The sequence below is a fragment of the Cygnus olor genome, chromosome 9, assembly GCF_009769625.2.
Source record: "Cygnus olor isolate bCygOlo1 chromosome 9, bCygOlo1.pri.v2, whole genome shotgun sequence".
Classification (NCBI taxonomy): Eukaryota; Metazoa; Chordata; class Aves; order Anseriformes; family Anatidae; genus Cygnus; species Cygnus olor.
In genome coordinates this window covers 21,230,077-21,248,223 of record NC_049177.1, presented here as the reverse complement: position 1 = coordinate 21,248,223, position 18,147 = coordinate 21,230,077, and the positions used below count along the sequence as shown (strand labels likewise).

The 18,147-nt window shown below is 40.2% G+C and overlaps 1 protein-coding gene across 4 annotated transcripts in view; it reads left to right on the top strand.

The window, feature by feature from the left end:
* Positions 1–18,147, top strand: part of FNDC3B (fibronectin type III domain containing 3B) — a 185,402-nt gene that overhangs the window by 106,696 nt on the left and 60,559 nt on the right. For all 4 annotated transcript variants that reach the window (XM_040566522.1, XM_040566523.1, XM_040566520.1 and 1 more), the window contains 3 exons: positions 7,908–7,966; positions 12,809–12,966; positions 15,198–15,257. In XM_040566522.1, coding sequence (XP_040422456.1) covers positions 7,908–7,966; positions 12,809–12,966; positions 15,198–15,257 — 277 coding nt within the window. The remainder of the gene's footprint in view (positions 1–7,907; positions 7,967–12,808; positions 12,967–15,197; positions 15,258–18,147) is intronic.

Below are 18,147 nucleotides of genomic sequence, written 5' to 3'. Positions count from 1 at the left end.
GTTTGCCGGCAAAGCTTGTAGCTGAAATGAAACGTCAAATTTTTACCCAGAAGTTGTGAGTCAGGAGCTCCAGGAGAATTTGAAGCAGGCCTTTCAGCCTCCTTCTCAAATCAGAACATTTTATCTTAGCTTCAAATGAAAGGCATTAATGCCAACTGCAAGTAGTCTACTTAAAAACTCCTAAAAGAATAGGTAGAAGAGTGTTTTGCAAAGATGTATCAAATAATTGTAGCTCCTATAAATCCAACCAAATCACAAATGATGCAGAAAAGGAAGAAAGTCAAAAAAGAAGAGAGGTAATGCTTGTTTAAAATACACACTAATAAACTCACATCATAGCAGTTCTCTCAGCAGTCAAAATCGGGCAAAGAGCAGGAAGGGACAGTGATTTAAACCATTTGTTAATTGGAAAGGATAGTTTGTCTAATTTTGAAAAAAAAAATATTTTCCAAGCCTGCCTGTATGATCTGACCGTTGAGGTACATACAGCACTGAGCTGCAGCTCTCCCTGGTGCCCCTTCAGCACGTAACCCGTGCAGCAGAGCCGCCTGTCCCCTCCTTGGCCAGAAGGCAGATGTGCTGCGTCTCTCAGCTGATGACAGCGGTAGGGCTTTACATCCAGCTGCAGAGACTCACATTTTTAGCTGCAAAGATCCTTTGTCGAACCTTATTAATAGCTTTCACACATGAGAATTTGCCAGCATGAGTAGGAATTAGCATGTGTGGCATATCTTTACCTGTCTTGCACATGTGGATGCTTGCCTGCCTGCTCAGGCAGGGGGTTTTGCCTATGTCAGCACAACTTAGGGGAGCGTTTTTAAATTGTAGCCTGTAGCACTTAAATTATGCTAGTAAAAAACAACAGTATATAACATGGTTATTCTTGGTTAGCTACGTTTCTATGAATCAGCTAAGCCATTTTTCAACATGCCTCACGGAAGGGAAGACTGGTGGCCACTGCATGTGGCAGCTGGTGCAGTCAGCCTGTGTTTGTCTGCAGATTTCTGTCTTCTCAAACTCACGTAGCACGCAGGCTGCTGTTGTGTAAGAGCAAAAGAGACAATGCCTAAAATAACAATAAAAACATAGAAAATAAGAGGCAAAAGTAGGAAAGAGCTCTCCAAGAAGAGGTCCTGTGTGTAAGCGGAGTTTGTTGTTAGAGCAGATTCAGCTTGTGCTGTCTCGGTTTCTGTGGGTTAAGTCATTGTTTGATTTGATGTTTCTTCAAAACCAGCCAGCTACAGCCATATGTAGTGCATTGCATCTGTTATCTTCCTTGTAATTTGTACAAAGTGCTTTCTTAAGAAGCAATACGTATGTGATATAGATGGGGCGGTTGCTGTATTTTCCTAAGAAAGCCCTTTTCTGCCTTCTAATGGACCAACTGCGTGTTCACAGTAGGAATTCACTCAGATCTTCAGCCAGTAAAGCAGAAGTTGTTATTACTGTGTCCCAGCAGTAGCAACAAAGAAGCAGAGAAAAACAAACCCAACGTGTCACTTACACTCCGTTTGTCCCTTGCATCCAGCATTCCATTTTCCTTGTAGGTGCAGCTGATCTTAGTTTTCTTGATGCGTCCCAACAAAAAATATGCATCAAAACAATATTGGAGGACAGGGAGGATTGAATGCAATTAACTTCTATTTTTAAAACAAATTTTAGCAGAAGTGACTCTGTTACATACAGCTGAGTGCTCCTACATCTGCTTGATGTGAAACCATCTGATGCTTTTCGAAGTGATAGCAGATATCTTTGGTTAGAGTTGCAGAATGCTGACGTGAAACAGAGGGATAAACCATATGAACTGAACTTGCACTCCAGATATTTTAAAGTATCCTGCCCCATTGATGGTAGGATACTTACAGCAGTCGAGGTAAAACTATCAAATTGATAGATATGAACTATGGCCAAGTGATCATTTAAAGTAGCAAATTAAATTTATGCATAAATTACAGTGGTGCAGAGGCATACGTTTCAGTTAGTGAGGATGGCTAGAGGTTTTTTTTTCTTTTCCTTACTAAGGTCAGAAAACAGATTTCTGCAGATTTCTCTTACACTGCAAATTTTTTTATTATTTTTATTTTTTTAAGAATGAGAACACTTCAGTGGTTGGATCTTTTCCTGAAGTTGGGCAACTCCAAGCCCTCTAGCTTAGGTATGGGAGCTGCAGCCATTTCTTGCTAATGGTTTTTGTTAGCTTTCATGTCATTAGCAGAATATTTGAAATACTGAGTATTTAGAATTGAAAGCTCATCCTGATACTTTTAGGCTTAATTAGTAATCCTCCTATGTTTTAGCATGGTGTGTTTGACTGTTTTGAAAATGGACTTTTTTCCCTAAGTTTTTGATTCTTGGACTCACAAAGTTTTGTGGAAGTGGTGCTGCAAAGCATTTCATAAAGCCATGTGTGTTCAGTATGGCACTGGATTTGCTTTGCTCTGTTAGAGCCGTTTGCTAGCAAATACCCTTGCTGTTTATCCATGGCACTGTCCTGCACTGGACAAGCTGGCAAGATGCATCAAATTATATTCAGCAGCAATCTGTCCTAGGTCTTACTTTATTCAATATTTTCATTAAGGAATTGAGGGATGGAATAAGAATTGATTCTTATTAAATTAAAGTCCATATCAGGCTCTGGTAGGATTGGCAGTGCATGATGGGTTAAGAGAGAGGGAAGGAGGACACAACAGGACATGAGTCAAACTCAATTGGCTTTGAAAGAAAAACAGTTTGATAGAGGCAAGAACAAAGTATTCAATTTTAGCTGGTTTTTCTCAAACCTGCATTATTTTAGTTTAGTTTAGTTTTTGTTTAGTTTAGTTTACTATGCAGTAGTTCTGCAAAGTAGTTCTGGGAGATACAGTAGACTACCAAAAAAAATTTCAAGGTGCCCTGTAGGCGATGAGAAGCAGCAGCCTCAAAGCGAGCTGTGTAACTGGGTCCTGCTGGGAGCTTGGCTGGAGTGCTGTGGCCAGTGCTGGTAGCGCTTCTTCAGAAGGGTGGCGAGCAGTTTAAAAACCATCCCAGAGGAAAGCAGTAAGTGGGATCTGTGATCTAGTAAATAGAGCTTATAAAAGAAATGAGCTTGCTTAATTTGAAAAGCAAAATGTCTTCAAATATGTGAAAGGCTGCAGCAAGAAAGTGGGGATGAACTCCTCTGCAGTGGGTATGCAGGAAAGGAGTGATAGGATTAAGCTGTGGCAGGGAAAGTCTAGGAGATAATCGTTGTGATGACGAGGAGAGTTACGTACTGTGGTAGATTTGCCCATCTTAGGATCATTGTGAGATTGTCATGATCATGGTTTGTTTGTTTTATTACGTTTTTAAAATTAAAATAATCAGATATCTCTCATGTGATTGTGTTTCAGTGTGGGATGACAGACTTGATGACTGTGTGACATCCCCGGTGGTCCTCGTTTCTGTGACTCAGCTGCTGCGTGGCATCTGAAGTTTTTGCTTTGTCCTAGTATGAGGAGTTTTTTAATTTCTACAATTATTTGAAAAGAAAAAATCTATTTGTGTCTTAAACTTTGACATCAGCAGGCAGTTCGCAAAGGAGTTGTGCTGTGTTTTGAAGAGTTTGTTTTCTTGCAGGTTGTGCTGTACGTGACTGATAAAAGATCTTTCTTAGCATTAAAGCTGGTCACAGCCCCAATAAATCTGGAACAAATTCTGAGAAAGCATGTCATGTTATGACTGGCATATCTGTGAGCATGGAGCTCTGCTTGAGAATTAGACCAAAAGTTTGTGAAGTGCTAGTGCTGATGTCATTCCTCTGGAATGGAAAGGCTGTTGAAACAGTAAATACTTTCTGTGGCCAGAAGCTAAGTATTGAGCTGGACCTCTTCCTTTCTGTGAAGGAAAGAATGCAGAACAAACCTAAAATCTGTATTTGCAATGGGAAAATGTTAATTAGTTTAGAGCTTGTAGCTATTTCAAACCATTTACATACACAGCTGCTGTTCATGCAAACATGAAAACTATTCATGGAAACTTCAAACTTACCTTGAAATGAAAAGATTTTTTTTTTCTGTTTTTTAAAGCTGTTCTTGGATTTCAGAAGTGTTGTTGGAAAGGTCTGAAAATTATATTTGTACTGTACGTGCAGAAATGAACATAGATGCAGGCTAACAGAAGCGTATAATGAAAGGCTTTAGTTCAGCAAGAATTAGCATTGAAACCCTGTTAGCACCAAACAGCTGCTGGGAAAGTATTCCTTATTTTGGGGGGCATTTACTCCTGGTTATATCTGTGAAGCTTTGGTAATGACCCAAAACTTCGAAAAAAGAGAGATGATCAAAATACAAACTTAGATGTAATCCAGGTCTTACAGCTGGTACGTGGGATCCAACTAACCCACAGCTTGGGATTGGGAACCTTGTTTTGTACCTTGGGACAGCTACAATATCTGTTAGACACTGGGAACTGCAGGATAACTCAGCTTTTGGTTCTGTCCCTTGGAGGACTCCATGAGCATTCACAAGGATTTTATCCCCACCCCCAGCTTCCTCCTAGGATGAAGAGTTTTGCCATGGCAGATGTAGGGAACAGATGTTGAGGGGAAAAGTTATAACGGGACAATGACCTGAAGTGTTAGTTGGGCTCTTCCTTGACATGGCTGAACTTCCTTGCCCAGTGTCATGAAAGGAAAGCAAAAAAGGACCTCTTGGCCCCTCTCTTCCTCCTGTTCTTCTCCACCGTTCTACCACTGCACCTGTGTGTGTGAGCTTACACTCCTCATCCCAAAATACTCCCGTGAGCTTATCGTGTAGAAGAGCCATCAACGCGTGATGGTTATCAAAAGCCATGGGGCAGGCGTTATTGCAGGAAGAAGGCTTTTCAGCCGTTCTCTATTATCACTGCAGAATATATAAGATATTTTTTGTCTCATTTTCTTTTTCCAAGGGATTTCTGCTCCTAGTTGGCGTGGGAGAAGGATGTTGAGCTTGATGCTTAATGTGTTACGAGAGGGGCTGGCAGGTGAGGCCAGCTTCCTGCTGAGGGAGGGATTCCTGACAAGTCTTGTTCTCCTTAGCTTAGTCTAGCTCAGGAGACTGTGAATAATTGCATTTGTTACTGAAAGGAGATCAACCATCCATAGCGGCCTGAGAACTTTTATGGCTCATAAAATGGGAAACTATTTGAAATACTAGAAGACTGTGACAATTGTCAGCTACTTTCTCTCTCAAAGCAGGTAGCGTCTGTTTTGTTAAGTGCTTCCATGGGACAAAGTTGCACTTTTTTTTTTCTTACTTTGAGGCAGAGGACGGGCTAGATCACCTCCTGGGGTCCCCTTCCAACCTGAGCTATTCTCTGCTCTTATGTGTGTTTATATCTGTGCATATCTGTTGCTTTCTGCCTTTAATTTTACACTTGCGCTATTTTCACGTGGCATTACCTATTAATCATTTTTTATTTTAGTTCAGTGCAGAACTCAAAGGCACACATCTTTCTTTCCGTAGGGTATAGTGCTTTCAAAGCTAATGATGAAAGGGCAATTTTTATGATAAACTTTTCTTTCTTTGTTGTTGCTTTTGTAAAATGGTTCATGGTACCAGCAAATCAGCAACATAGGGTATATCTGATGTAACACCTACCTGTATATGTATTCTTCTAGTCTTTAATATTTGTGGCAAGCTGTCTGGGCCATGAGGATCAACTTCAGTTCTTAATTTCTTTGTGCTCACATTGTCACCTTAGGTTTGTGTATGTCCCATTCCCTCTCCCCATAATCTTTGAAGAAAACTTCCCATCTCCAGTTTCTGTATATACTCTTGGGGACATAAATGTCCACATTGTGCACATAGATGTGCACGTGTCCTTATTAATGCAAGGCTTCAGTGTGCCTGATACTCTGGGCTTCGTTGTGAACACACTACATACTTAGGGAGGTAATAGCAAAAAATTTGGACTCTTCATGGAGAAGTCTGAGGTACTTTTTTTTTTTTTTTTTTAATTATTATTATTTATTTGCTGAGTATACCCAGTTCCCTTAGGTCTTAAAGTCAGCTCTGGTATTTTGAACAATTTGAACCTTCAGCCCTGACCTGTAAAGGTCAGAGGACTTAGTTACTGTACAAAGTGATCATTTTTCACAGGAGAGAGAAGTGAGATTTCTTTGGGCTCCAGGGTTTATTTTCTTCTCCTGCTTAGTGTGCCACAGATAGCATCCTTGCTAGAAAGCAGAGAGAGGGAAGAAAATTCAGTCCACATGTTTGGGATTTAAGGTTGAGAATGATTCACGCTTAGCTTCTGGGGGTTGTAATTAAGGGTGACATAATAACCATAAACTTTCAATAGAATAGTAGCAGCATTTTTGTTGCGTTCTGTAGCTGCAGAAGCTGCTTCTTATTAACATCCCTTCGAGATAAGCCTACAGGACCTCCAGAGTTTCCAGACCTGGATCCAGCCTTTTGTGGCGCAGTTCTGCATCTGTAATAATGCTAAAGGGAAGCCTGAGTTCTGAGCCCCCTCAATTTAGATGACGTTTTCACTTGGACCAGCATCTCAAACTTTTCCTTAGCAATTTAGTATGTCTGTGTAGTCAGTATTATCTTACGTTGGCTAAACCCTGACAGTTTATGCACTTTATAATACACTCTAAGGGTTATCTACTATGGAAAAAAGCAATCATGCTATCCTCCTCTTATTCTGAATTATTACTATTACTTTCTTTTCCAAGTGGCTGAGACCAAAAGGAATCCAGGAATGCACGGAGCAGCAGATCTGTCATTGCCTCTGCACCAAGGTGCATTCTTGTAGGAGAGATGGGCATTTACACTGGAGGCTTGCCTTCAGCGTTCAGCCAATTTTATTTTTTGGCAGCCAAGCGGATGGAATTTTTAAAAAGAAGATGTACTTTTTTAAAGCAGGTCATAGACAAAATAAAGAGGCATTCTTGGGCTACAAGAAGTAGGTCAGGCTTTGGGGGAATCAGTTGGGAAGGCTGTTGAAATGATCTTACCCGTTTTTCTTAATATATTTTTTTGCTTCCTATGCCAAATTTTGTGTCTTTTTTTGTTTGGGGGTTGGGGAATATATTCTTCTGCTTTGGCTAGCAAACCTTTAACATTAACATTTGAAAAAAAGAAAAGAAAAAGAAAAGAAATGTGTTCCTAGTTTTCCATTAGAAAACAGTGTAGCGGAAAGCGAGGCCTCTCAATGCTGCGGTCCAAAAGGAATAAAGCTGCTTCGTGTCACCTCATTACTCTAAGCTGACGCTTTACCTCAAGGCTTTTTCGGGGAAAAGGTGAGGGGAATGCTGGTTCCACGGCCCAGATGATCACTGTTGTGGCACTTTCTGTGCTTAATGAATCCATCTAATCTGGGAGAAATACTTCCCGCCCTGTACTGTGGCCCCCCACAAGAGCTGCCGTGCCAGTCGCCTGGTGGGACGCGGTTGCTCTGAGTGGAGAAGCTGCTGCCGGGGCTGTGCCCACCAGACTCTGCCACCACTTTTAAAGCTCAGGACGAGGAGACGACATCTCTGGCAGGGGCCTGGTGCCACAGGACCTTGTGGCTGCAGGAGGACGTGGGTATCGGCATTGGGGTGTCACACCGGGGCTGGGCTCAGCAGCACCAGGGCTGTGGAAAGCCCAGGCCTCCTCCACAGGCAGTCCTTGGAAAGAGGGTGTTCCTGCTCTGTGAAACCAAATCCCTTAATAACATTGTGGAGGATGCCTCTAGAAATAATCATAACCTTTCCATTCCCTCCTTTTTCTCTGTTATAACTAGTATTTATGCAGCTGCATACCTTAAATTCACACTAGCAAAACAGCTGATGCCCATGTGCAGGTAACATGCACGTACTGTTTACAGCTTCCTGAGGGATGGTTGATGTAGCTGACACTTCTGTTTCATTTCAGTGATTTATTTTTTTTCCTATGTCCACGTTCTCTGTTTTGCAGAATATGATTCAGAAACAAAAAGGGTTCAAGACATTCTTTCTGGAATGGAGAAGCCACAGGTACGTGATCCAAAATTCCAGAATTACCACATACCAACTACAAAAATAGCAAATATGATAAGTAGATTGTGTCACAGCGTACTGGTGATTTCAAATTTCTCTGAATTTTTACTTCACAGATTGCCGCCTGTGTATATATCTAACTCATTTTACAGGGATATGGTCAGCGGGAATAAATTTTAAGCATCTTTTATGCTTGAGGGTATTTGTAGGAATTGCACCAGTCACTCTCTACAGGGAGCTCCCAGTATTAACAGCATCATGGGGAATCTAGCACGTTGTGGTGATTTACACAGCTCCTACCCCCTTTCCCCTGGGTTTAATTTTATTTGTCATGAGCAATTTATATCTGCAATCATGATTAAATTAAGCTAATTCTATTGTTCAGTGGTAATTACTATATTCTAAGTTTCTCTTAACCATAAAAGCACATAATTGTAATGGAAATTGAATCACTGTGTAAATAACCGTGATGTTGGGTGTGACCACGGTCAGGTAAGGTTGTTAATAAATCTGGTTGTAAGGCCTTTGAATGTGATGTTTTTCTAATTTGGTGTGTCAAATGAGAAACCAGAAGGGTATTGTGGGTCTAAATAAAGACCCACAATATGTAATTAGATTTATGGCAGCCAGAGCGCTTAAGTAGAGAAGAGCAAAAAAGTACCAATAGACAAAAATTAATTTTCCTTGAATCATTTCAAAACTAGGAATCTTTAAAATAAATCTAAAATATGACATCCTAGTTCAATGTTAATGACATGTAGTGAAAGAATACTGGGAATTATCTATTACTTTCTCTCTAACTTAGACGTTTGTGAGTAATTAAACTCATAGGAGTACCACAAACCATTAATTGCTATGAATGATTATCTGTGCACATAATCAATATTGTATCTGAAAGAAATGTATCATTATGCATAAATATTCAACTGGGCCATATTTTCTGGTGAGCCTTACGCATATGTTAACGGGAAATAAACTGTATATAAAAAAACAATTGTTCTGAAAGAAATGGCACAGGTAAAAGAAGGATACAGAGCCGTAAATCAGTGGCACGCAGAGGGGTGCTGTGTCTGCAGCATATATGGCTGTGGTACGTCCATGCCAGCGGCCGTCTCAGGTATCAGCAGCGGTGAAGCCGTGTGGAGGAATTCGCTGTCGGAACAAATCCTGAGGATGCTCAGCGCCTGCAGGGGACTCACAGCCATGCTGTCACTTAAAGCCATCTCTAATGTAGTTTGTCCAGGTGTCCCTCTGTGATGCACCTTTCTGAGTACAACGTAAAAGCACTTTTTAAATGATCGATTAAAAAAAGTGGGGAAAAAAAAGCCTGTTTTCAATAGTAGAAACATTTCATGCTTTTATTTCTCTCTCTTAGTTTTTAACTCACACCGTGGCAGACAAGTGAGCACTCTCTGAAGCAAATACCTTGCTGAGGGAAGGAAACCTGAACCTGCACTCAGAAGTGGGGCAGAGCAGCGCGACGGAGAGGCTGGGAAGCTGCTCAGGGCACAACACCTCCCAGGGCATAGGGACAGGGCTGCAGCAGCAGGGAGTCAGGGCTCAAGCAGAATCTGGCTTCCCAAAGGGCAGCCTGCTCCTGCTGACTTCTGCACTGAAACTCATATTTAATCTTAGGGGTTTTTGCCTAAAATTGCAGGATTAGGCCCATAGTCAAGAAGCGAAATCTCGACCCAGTAATAACCGTGCATTCATTTGACCCCCAAGTCTTTCAAACATTGCCCTCAAGGGAGTAAATGAATGTTGCTTTCAGTGTAGTTCTCACACACACAATAAAACCCCAAACCACACGATGCCTGTGAATGCTAACCCGGAATTTGGAAGATAATGAAAGTTGTACAGAAACATTGTTCATTACCTGAAAGACTGGAAGGGCTGATATTCATCAGTCTTGTAACCTTATTAAAGCAGTGCAGGAGTTGGGATTCTTTCCCAGGGGCTTTTATCAAATAATTATTTACACCACCAAGTTTCGATAGTGTATAAAGCGTGCATTTACTGTGTAAACCGAGAAGTTTTCAGAAACTAATTAACTGTGCTTTTCACGAGACATACAAAACGCCTTGTGGGAGAATCTTTTGTTACTTCTCAGCTAGAAGGCAAAGCGAGAAGAGCTGAATGCTGTGAATTTAGGGATGAGATTCAGGGTGCAGTACCTCGAAAGAAGCCGTGTTTCCTGCCCAGCCTCTGACAAGGTGCCTCTGCTATTTGTATTTTGGTAGGATGGATTTAGGGCAGCAGTAGTAGTGAACAGTAAACTGTTTCCTACCTGGAGTTTTTATGTCTGCAGGTTCAGTAGGGACCTAGCCCCAGCAGTGTGACATTAGCTGCCCTGTTCCTTACAGCATCATAAAGTGCTGCTCCGGATCTGCTCAGCTGCTCAGTACCTTCCAAAAGGTGCTTGTTTCCCCAGGGATAAGCGAGACAAAAGGAGGTTAGAGCTACTGAGCTGACCTGCCAGTGCCTGCTTGTTATTTTCAGCACACCATAACCCCATTTCTTTAACCTGCCCTTTTTTATAGCAAAACTGGTGTTTCTTGCTCCACGTAGGAGTTGTGTGAAGTGGTGGCTTTGGCCATTAAATCAGATATTGAGGTGATACGCCCTCGGTTGGTAAACGTGATATGATACTGAGCCTGTTAGTCCGTGAGCAGTAGATAGGTTTATCTCATGCCATGCAAATAAATCTGTTCCCAGCGGTCTCTCTGACACACACAGGACTGTGCTGCCTTATATACCCAGGGAGTGTATAAATTTGCCTTCTCTGACTTTATCGTACAGGCAAACTCTCTCTTGCTTTACTCCACTTGCTTTGTGTACCCAGTGCACCTAAGGATTGTATTTCAAGATTGCCATCAGCAGTAGCTGTGGACTTAATGCCACCAAAGCAGGGCAGCAGAACGGAGCAGTGAGAAGTTGCGGGTGGCTGGAGGAGCACTGTGCTTAGGAGCTGGTTTTGGAAACTGCATGGAAACGTGTGCACACTGCCTTCAGAATACTAGTCTTAATGTTTTCTAGTGGTTAGTCCACAATGCACTTTCTCTTATTTTAAGAAACTTCTAAAAGACCTAACTGTTTTCAGATTGCTAAAGTTCATGAAAGGCCAGAGTTTTTAACCATATGCAGAATATATACGTGTGTCCTTGAGAGTAGTCATAGAGAAAAACATTTCAACAGAACATTGGCAGGATATCATTCCTCGAGCTCCAAGTCCGTCTGAATTTTTGAAAAACAATTATGCAAGCGTATTTCCATAATAATAAAAGAAACTTTGTGTTGATGGATTGAGCTGGTATAGTAGTAATGTATGTTTATGACCTATTCAAAATATTATTTGAAATACAGACTTTCAGCTCTAAATCCCTTTGTCAGAATTCACTTACAAATTTATAGTGAATATTTAATTTGCTTGTCTTATTTGATGCATTCAAGATTTTTATATGCTGTCTAATCTGGTATCAGTTTTCATTGGTCCAAATTTTTGAAGTAAACATTGATTTCATAGCATCAGAAAAATTTGACAAGTCCAATGAAAATTCTTATAAGAATGCACGATCTTTTTTTATTTACCAAAAAAAGGTTGATACCACTTAAAACGTGTTGCTTTACAGCTTGTTTTTCACGTTATGTTCCACAAAGGTTTTCTTTCTGGCAAGACTAAATGTGTTGCTGTAAATGAAAATCTTTAACCTCTGAGTGTCAGATTTGGAAACAAACAGGCCTTGAACCCTGATACTCCAACCCATTTCTGGGTGCGTTCTGACAGAATCCAAACTTGAACCTGAGCTGTTTCATTGGAATCCCACTTAAATAGCCAATTAATGTTAACGCTTTGTTACCACATCATTTATGGGTAAGGTGTTCAGAACCTCCAAGAAAAGAGTAGGAAATGCGTAACCAAGCACCTGCATCATTCCTCTCACATCTTCTGAAACAGTGCTTTGCTTTGTGTATTAAGCCCGTTAAAATGATAAAACCAGTGAAATTTAATGTGTAGGAGAAGTAAATAAATGATATAAAAACTCACGTTTTACTATCCAAAAAAAATCTTTACATTTGACAGTACAGAAAGAAAAGGCTGTTGTTTCCATTTTGAAAATTGGAGAGCTGGTGGCAGAGAGCTTGAGGCTGCAGAGTATTTTCTCTGGACTTTATTAGAAGATGCACGTTACCGTTTTGTGCTGTATTTCTGAGATAGCCAATTGTCTGCTTGCACCCAATGATGACCACAGATCATAAATGCGGCCTTTGTCAGGACATAAAGTGATTGATTTGTGACATAATTTTAAATTGATGGGTTAAACTTCTGTTAGGATTATCCCCTATGTTTTGGAGTCAGGGTAATTTTGCAGATTGATTTTTTTTTTTTTTTTTTTTTAATTATTGGCAGTTGAATTATTGCCGTTTCAGATTATGAGAAGGAACATGACGACTGAAAATGCCACTGGAGTTTTATTAGAGAATCTCACTAATGAACGCTTTAGAAAAATAATTATAAAACGATCTATAGGATGACATCTTTGTTCCGCTGAGTCCCACTTGCCTTCTGGCAGTGGCCACAGCAGCAGGGACTTCAGGAGTGGTGCGAGGAGTCCTCTGTTGGATGCTCAGATGATAACTTGCCAGCTCACTCTGTCTTCCTCGCCTGCTACAGATTAGTTTATGAACTTGTATTTTTGTGTTGTTGATTTGTGACTTTATACCTCTAGCTCTGAAATTTCATATTTAGAAGAAATTGGTTGTAAAGATGCAAACAAAAGGCAAATGCTTAGAGGGTGGTGTTTCTCTTGGAATTCAGAGTAACTTCTGTTTCTTTTTTAGGTAACAAATATTCAAGCAAGAACAGTTTTACTTTCCTGGTCACCTCCCACCGGCCTTTTAAATGCAGATAGACACAACAATGGTTTGCCTTACACCTGTACTTATGAGGTTGCCTTATCAGATAAAGGGAGAGATGGAAAATACAAGATAATTTACAGGTAACAGTATCATTTTTACACTTGTGCACCTCTCAATTGGTGTTTTCATTAGAAATAAGTTCTTTCATCTTTTCAGGATATATCTTGGCATGCCCATCAGTTGCACAAAACAGGCACATTTGCAGCAGCCTGTCATTTCTTCTTCTCCGTCTTGTCAGACGCCCTTGCTGTGAAGGAGCCTGCAGCTGGAGGCTATACTGGTGGAGTTCCTGTCCCAAGCCCCTCATTGCCTCCCCCTTTCTGCCTCCCCAGCACGCCGCAGATCTTGCATGCCTTGCTGTCCCACTCATTAGCGATGAAAAGGTTATTTCTGTGGTAAACGTCAAAACCCTTTCATGTACACCATGCAAATAGGAGAGCTGCCTTCCTAATGGACTGAATTTTTGTGGACTTGCAGAATTCAGAACATTAAAGCCCGTTTTTAGAGCTAACAAGCAAAAGCTGAGTTCTCTGCTGCTTCATGTTGTCTTAACTCAGTTGAGGAAAGAGCATGGCAATGAGCTGGCTACGTCAGTCCACAGAAAAATCTGGAATGCTTGGCTTTTAGCAGCCTTATGTAAAAATTCTGAGGGATTTCTCTGTCTCCTCTTTCAGTGATCCTCTGAGCTCATTTTGTGATCAAGTACATATGGTGTTACGCCTGCCTCTTTTTTTTGCTCCTAATGACGACTAGGATAGAAAGTTTTGAGATGTGACCTTGGCTATTGTGAAATAGCTAATCCTTCACAAATGTCATTAAATAGAGTCCAGGTGGTACAGCATTTGTGGAATTCCCTCTTGAGACCAAACTATCTCCTTTCTAAGATGTCCTGTGAATTAGGGTATTCTTCCTGGTGTGCTGCATGGACTGTCTTGGGGAATATAAACAGAGAATATTAATCAGGGAAATGCTGCCTGATTGTTTCTGATATTTACACTATCTGTTTGTGAGTTATCTCTATATGTTAATGTATTCTGCTGAGCTCCTAAAATGGAAAGGATACTTTCAAGTACTTTTTGTGCTCGCTGCTGTGATGGCTGCACATTTTCTCCTGGTTATGAAATGTTGTGCATCTGTTTTAAAGCTGCTAGTAGTAATCTGTCTCCTGCTGCTGGCCAGAGTACAGCCATTAGCTTAATGTGCTATACTCCGTCATGACCAACAGTGATCGTTATTACTATAGGCAAAAGAAAGTCCTGCAATATGTTGTATACATTCTCTTTGCAAAGAGGTGCACTCATTTCAGAGGGAAAAAAATGAATTTGCAGAGAATTGGACTATATTTAAAAAAAAAAAAAAAAAAAAGGATTTTTGCTGGATTTCTGGCAGCCCAGCAAGCATGTGCCTTTTGGCTGATTTTGTTCTTGTGTTTTTGAGATATATCCCTGTATTTTCCCAACTATCTATGAAATATTTCTTTGTGCTAAATTGAGAATTTTCTTGTTTCCTATATTTTAATAAAATTGTGAATAAGCCAAGCACTTACATGAGATGCTTATGACTTACTAAGCACTGACCCATACCATAACCTTAACAGGATCGGCAACGTATGACCAAGCCTAGTGTTCATTTACTGGCAAACAAACCAAAAGGAAAAAGAATGTGTTGTTGTGTTGGTTAGATTTAAAATTAACAATTTATATTGCTGTTTTTTTCATTAAATGCCTGAAACTTAGTTCTTGGAATATTCTTGTTGTTGAAAGAGATCTGGATCTGCTGTTCGAGCATTAATTAAACCTATCCTTGGCACGGTCCTCACAGAGAGTGTGGCTCTGGAAAAGAAAGCAATGATCATCAGTGAAGCAGTTGTGTGGGAAACTACCTTTTCATCTGAAGTCCAATGGCTCACACTTTTAAAAAAGTATTTCGAATTAATACATGTGCAAGAAGTACAAAAGTAATGTATTGATTGTACCCCTTTCAGCCCTGGGAGGGTTGAAAAACACAACAAGCTTTATCTAAATGTCAACAAAATGTAAAGACAGCATTGAGTTAAGCCCATATAGTTAGGTTACTTTACAAATTGGGATGATAACTACTGTTACATACAAAGCTTTATAAAGTTTTGAAGAAACATGAAGTGTATTGACAAATTGTTCGTGTGTTGTTTAGTACTGCTATTCTGTGGTGGGATATTTGTTTCTTCTTTCAAGTAATAATATGCAGGAGTCACTAGTCACTGGAAAATCAGTACCTGTGCTAAGTGGGATGGCCCTTTTCATAATTAATTGATTTTTTTTTTTTCCTGCAGTGGAGAAGAATTAGAATATAACCTAAAAGACCTTAGGCCAGCAACAGATTATCACGTCAGGTGAGTTAGTGTGACTATGAATGTCACTTAAATATAATCTGATCAATTACATGAGAATAAACGTGGAAGTTTTTTTGTCTAACTTTAAGGTATAGCTTTAGATTTTCGTGGTTACCTCTGAAGGTGTTTTTTCAGAGGCTCCTAAATATTTCCTGATGCATTTTATCTCAGATTCGAAGTTATGAGAGTGTTTTTTGAACAATACATTTTCTATCATATTGTTGTCATGGCTGAAGTAAGAGGAAAAAAGACATCTACATGTGTATTTCCATATATGTGTATAACGGGCCTTGAAGTGCTTCTGTCTGAAAATGGGACACCTCAACCTTGTTCAACATTTGATTAAAGCAAGAGGCATATGGCCATTTTTATTGCGACATAGATGTGCTAGAAAACCTGAAAGTGCTCCAGGATGTTTTTTCATAAATATTCTGTGCTTCATAAAGTAAATCTGCTGATTGCAAATCCATCTGACCATAGTAATTTCAGTATTTATTCCCAAAAATGGGTTCACCCTGTCCCGTCTTGATATTTTTAGACCGTATTTCTCTTTGTTTCTAAAATTGTGCTAGCTGCCCAATTACTAACACATTCTCAGTTTTGCTTCCTGATGTTTTTAACACTATCTGCTCATATTGCATTTTTTAAAGACTTTACTTACAAACCAATGCTTCAAATTCACATCCTGTTCACTTATGCTCGATATCCCTAAAAAAACTCCTTTCACTCCTGTCTATTGTTTCCTTCTGTTTTTCTAGACAAGGGCCACGTTTGGCATGCTTTTTCCCATTAAGGCTGCTACTATTTGTTAAGCTTTAGAACAAGCACTTTACTTCTGAGCAAAGAGAGAGAAAAATCAACCAAAAGGAGTCTTTCTTCCTCTGATACTACAGCTTCTTTTTATTTAGGGTTATTTTCTAGTGGAGCTCTAATATGAACTTCTCAAGGCCATAAGTAACTTCTTCTAACTAAATAAACCGCTCGGGCTCCCAGGCCGGGCAGAAGTCCCAGCCATAGTAGCAGATGGATGGTAGCAAGAAGAAAGTTGTCAAACACTGCTGAGCTTCCTGCTGTAAGCAATTGAACATAATTTTTAAAGCGAGCTTCAAGCAGCAAAGTGGTAGTCATGCAAAGCAGAGTGTTGAGATCTCATGCGATTTTTAAGGGTGTTGGGGGTATTTGCCCCGTATCCTGGCCAACGTCCAAACCAATTCATTCTGCCTACCTACAGTTCCCTGCGTTTTCCTGCATATTTGCCAAATTATAAATCATTTGTGAACAGTTAGCTGTAACTTTTGTTTAAAAAGAATAAGTGACTGCCAAATACAAAAGTCAGACTTAAAAAAACAGCAGCATATGTTTGTAGTGGAGGAAACCAACATTTAAAAGCAGACTGCTTTCTACAACAATTTTTTTTGTTCGCTGAAACCACGTTATGTATTAACAACTATGAAGAAGTAAATCTGCTAAGTAAAGAAATTTATGTGACCAGCAGTTACTCAGCACATCATCTGGGGTCTCCTTAACCTTGGCAGCATCTCTAAGGGCTTCTGTTTTCACACAGATAGATGCTGTATGAGGCCCTGGGCACCTAGAACAGCCTGTTTCACTCTGAATCTATATCCTGTGTTTCTTCAAGTATTACCTTGTTGGTAATTTTAAAGGTGATGGTGCTCTCTTTTTTGAGGGCCTGTCAGTCCCTTTTGTGGCTAAGGTGGATGAAAATGAAGTCTTCAATCACACGAAGAGCTTCTGCCTTAGAAATTCCAAAGCCGCCTAATTCTACAACCCTCATTTTCCTTTCTTTCATCTTCCAAGAGCTGACGTTACACCTGGTACTAGGTGGTAGGTTTTACAGCAAAGGGCTTGTGGACAGGGACACCTCAGCTGCTGAGCACAACTGGCAAACTCAAATGCAGTTTTTCAATGACTTGCAGAAAATGCTCGTTAAACTCACTTTCATTCGGTTGTATTCCCCATTTGATTCTCAGCTATGCTGGTTTCCGGCACACATGCACAGAGTTGCCAGATGCAGATGCAATTAATTAATTGCATTTGTTTTCACTCCTGACTGCTAACAGGTGATCTGTAAAGCAGCGCTATAGCAGTTCTTGTGAACTTCCCCCAAAGGTTTGATTCTATGTAGGTGGCCATTGTACAGAAATTGCACTTATCTACTGAAAACAAATTTAGAAATTGCCCTTTCTTAAACTCTGCATTCAAGCACACAATAGCACAGCCAGGCCGGAGGTCATTGTCTGGTCAGGGTTTGAACGTCTTCTGTGTCGACTTCCAATTTGAACTTTTCTTTTGCTGCATGGAAAATGTGAAGGGGAAAAATAACATCATTAATTTTTCAGAGAAAAGCACCATGAGGAGGTGTTCAGATGTATTCTACTTGTTTTCCCATGTTATTTTTGTAACATATATCCCCTGCTATGCTGATACATATAGAGGATTTGCATGAAATCAAATTCACGTCTAAGATTTTTAGTTTATCAGAGCAATGTTTCTGAGCTGTGTTTGTCCCTATTATTGTGTCAGTTTTAATCCATAAAGCTCACCAAGTATTGACTCTGCAGCTGTGTAGGAGAAGCTTGTAGTCATGGAAGGAGACTAGCAGTTACCACCACTGAATGTGGTATGTGTGAGTCAAGTGTAAGCAGGGCATTAAAGTTCATACCTTTTCCTATGACTTCATGGTTTCTGTTGTATTCTGAAGAGGATTTTAGCACAGTGTGTGAAAGGCTGCCAATAGCCAAGGAAATAGTTCCTTGCGGAGGAAAGAAAAGCTGATGGTAACTTGGTGGGCTAGGGGAGTATGTGCACAAAGTGCTGTAATGCTCCTCTTCTGCTGTGAGTCTTTTTTTTTTTTGCATACCTGTACCAA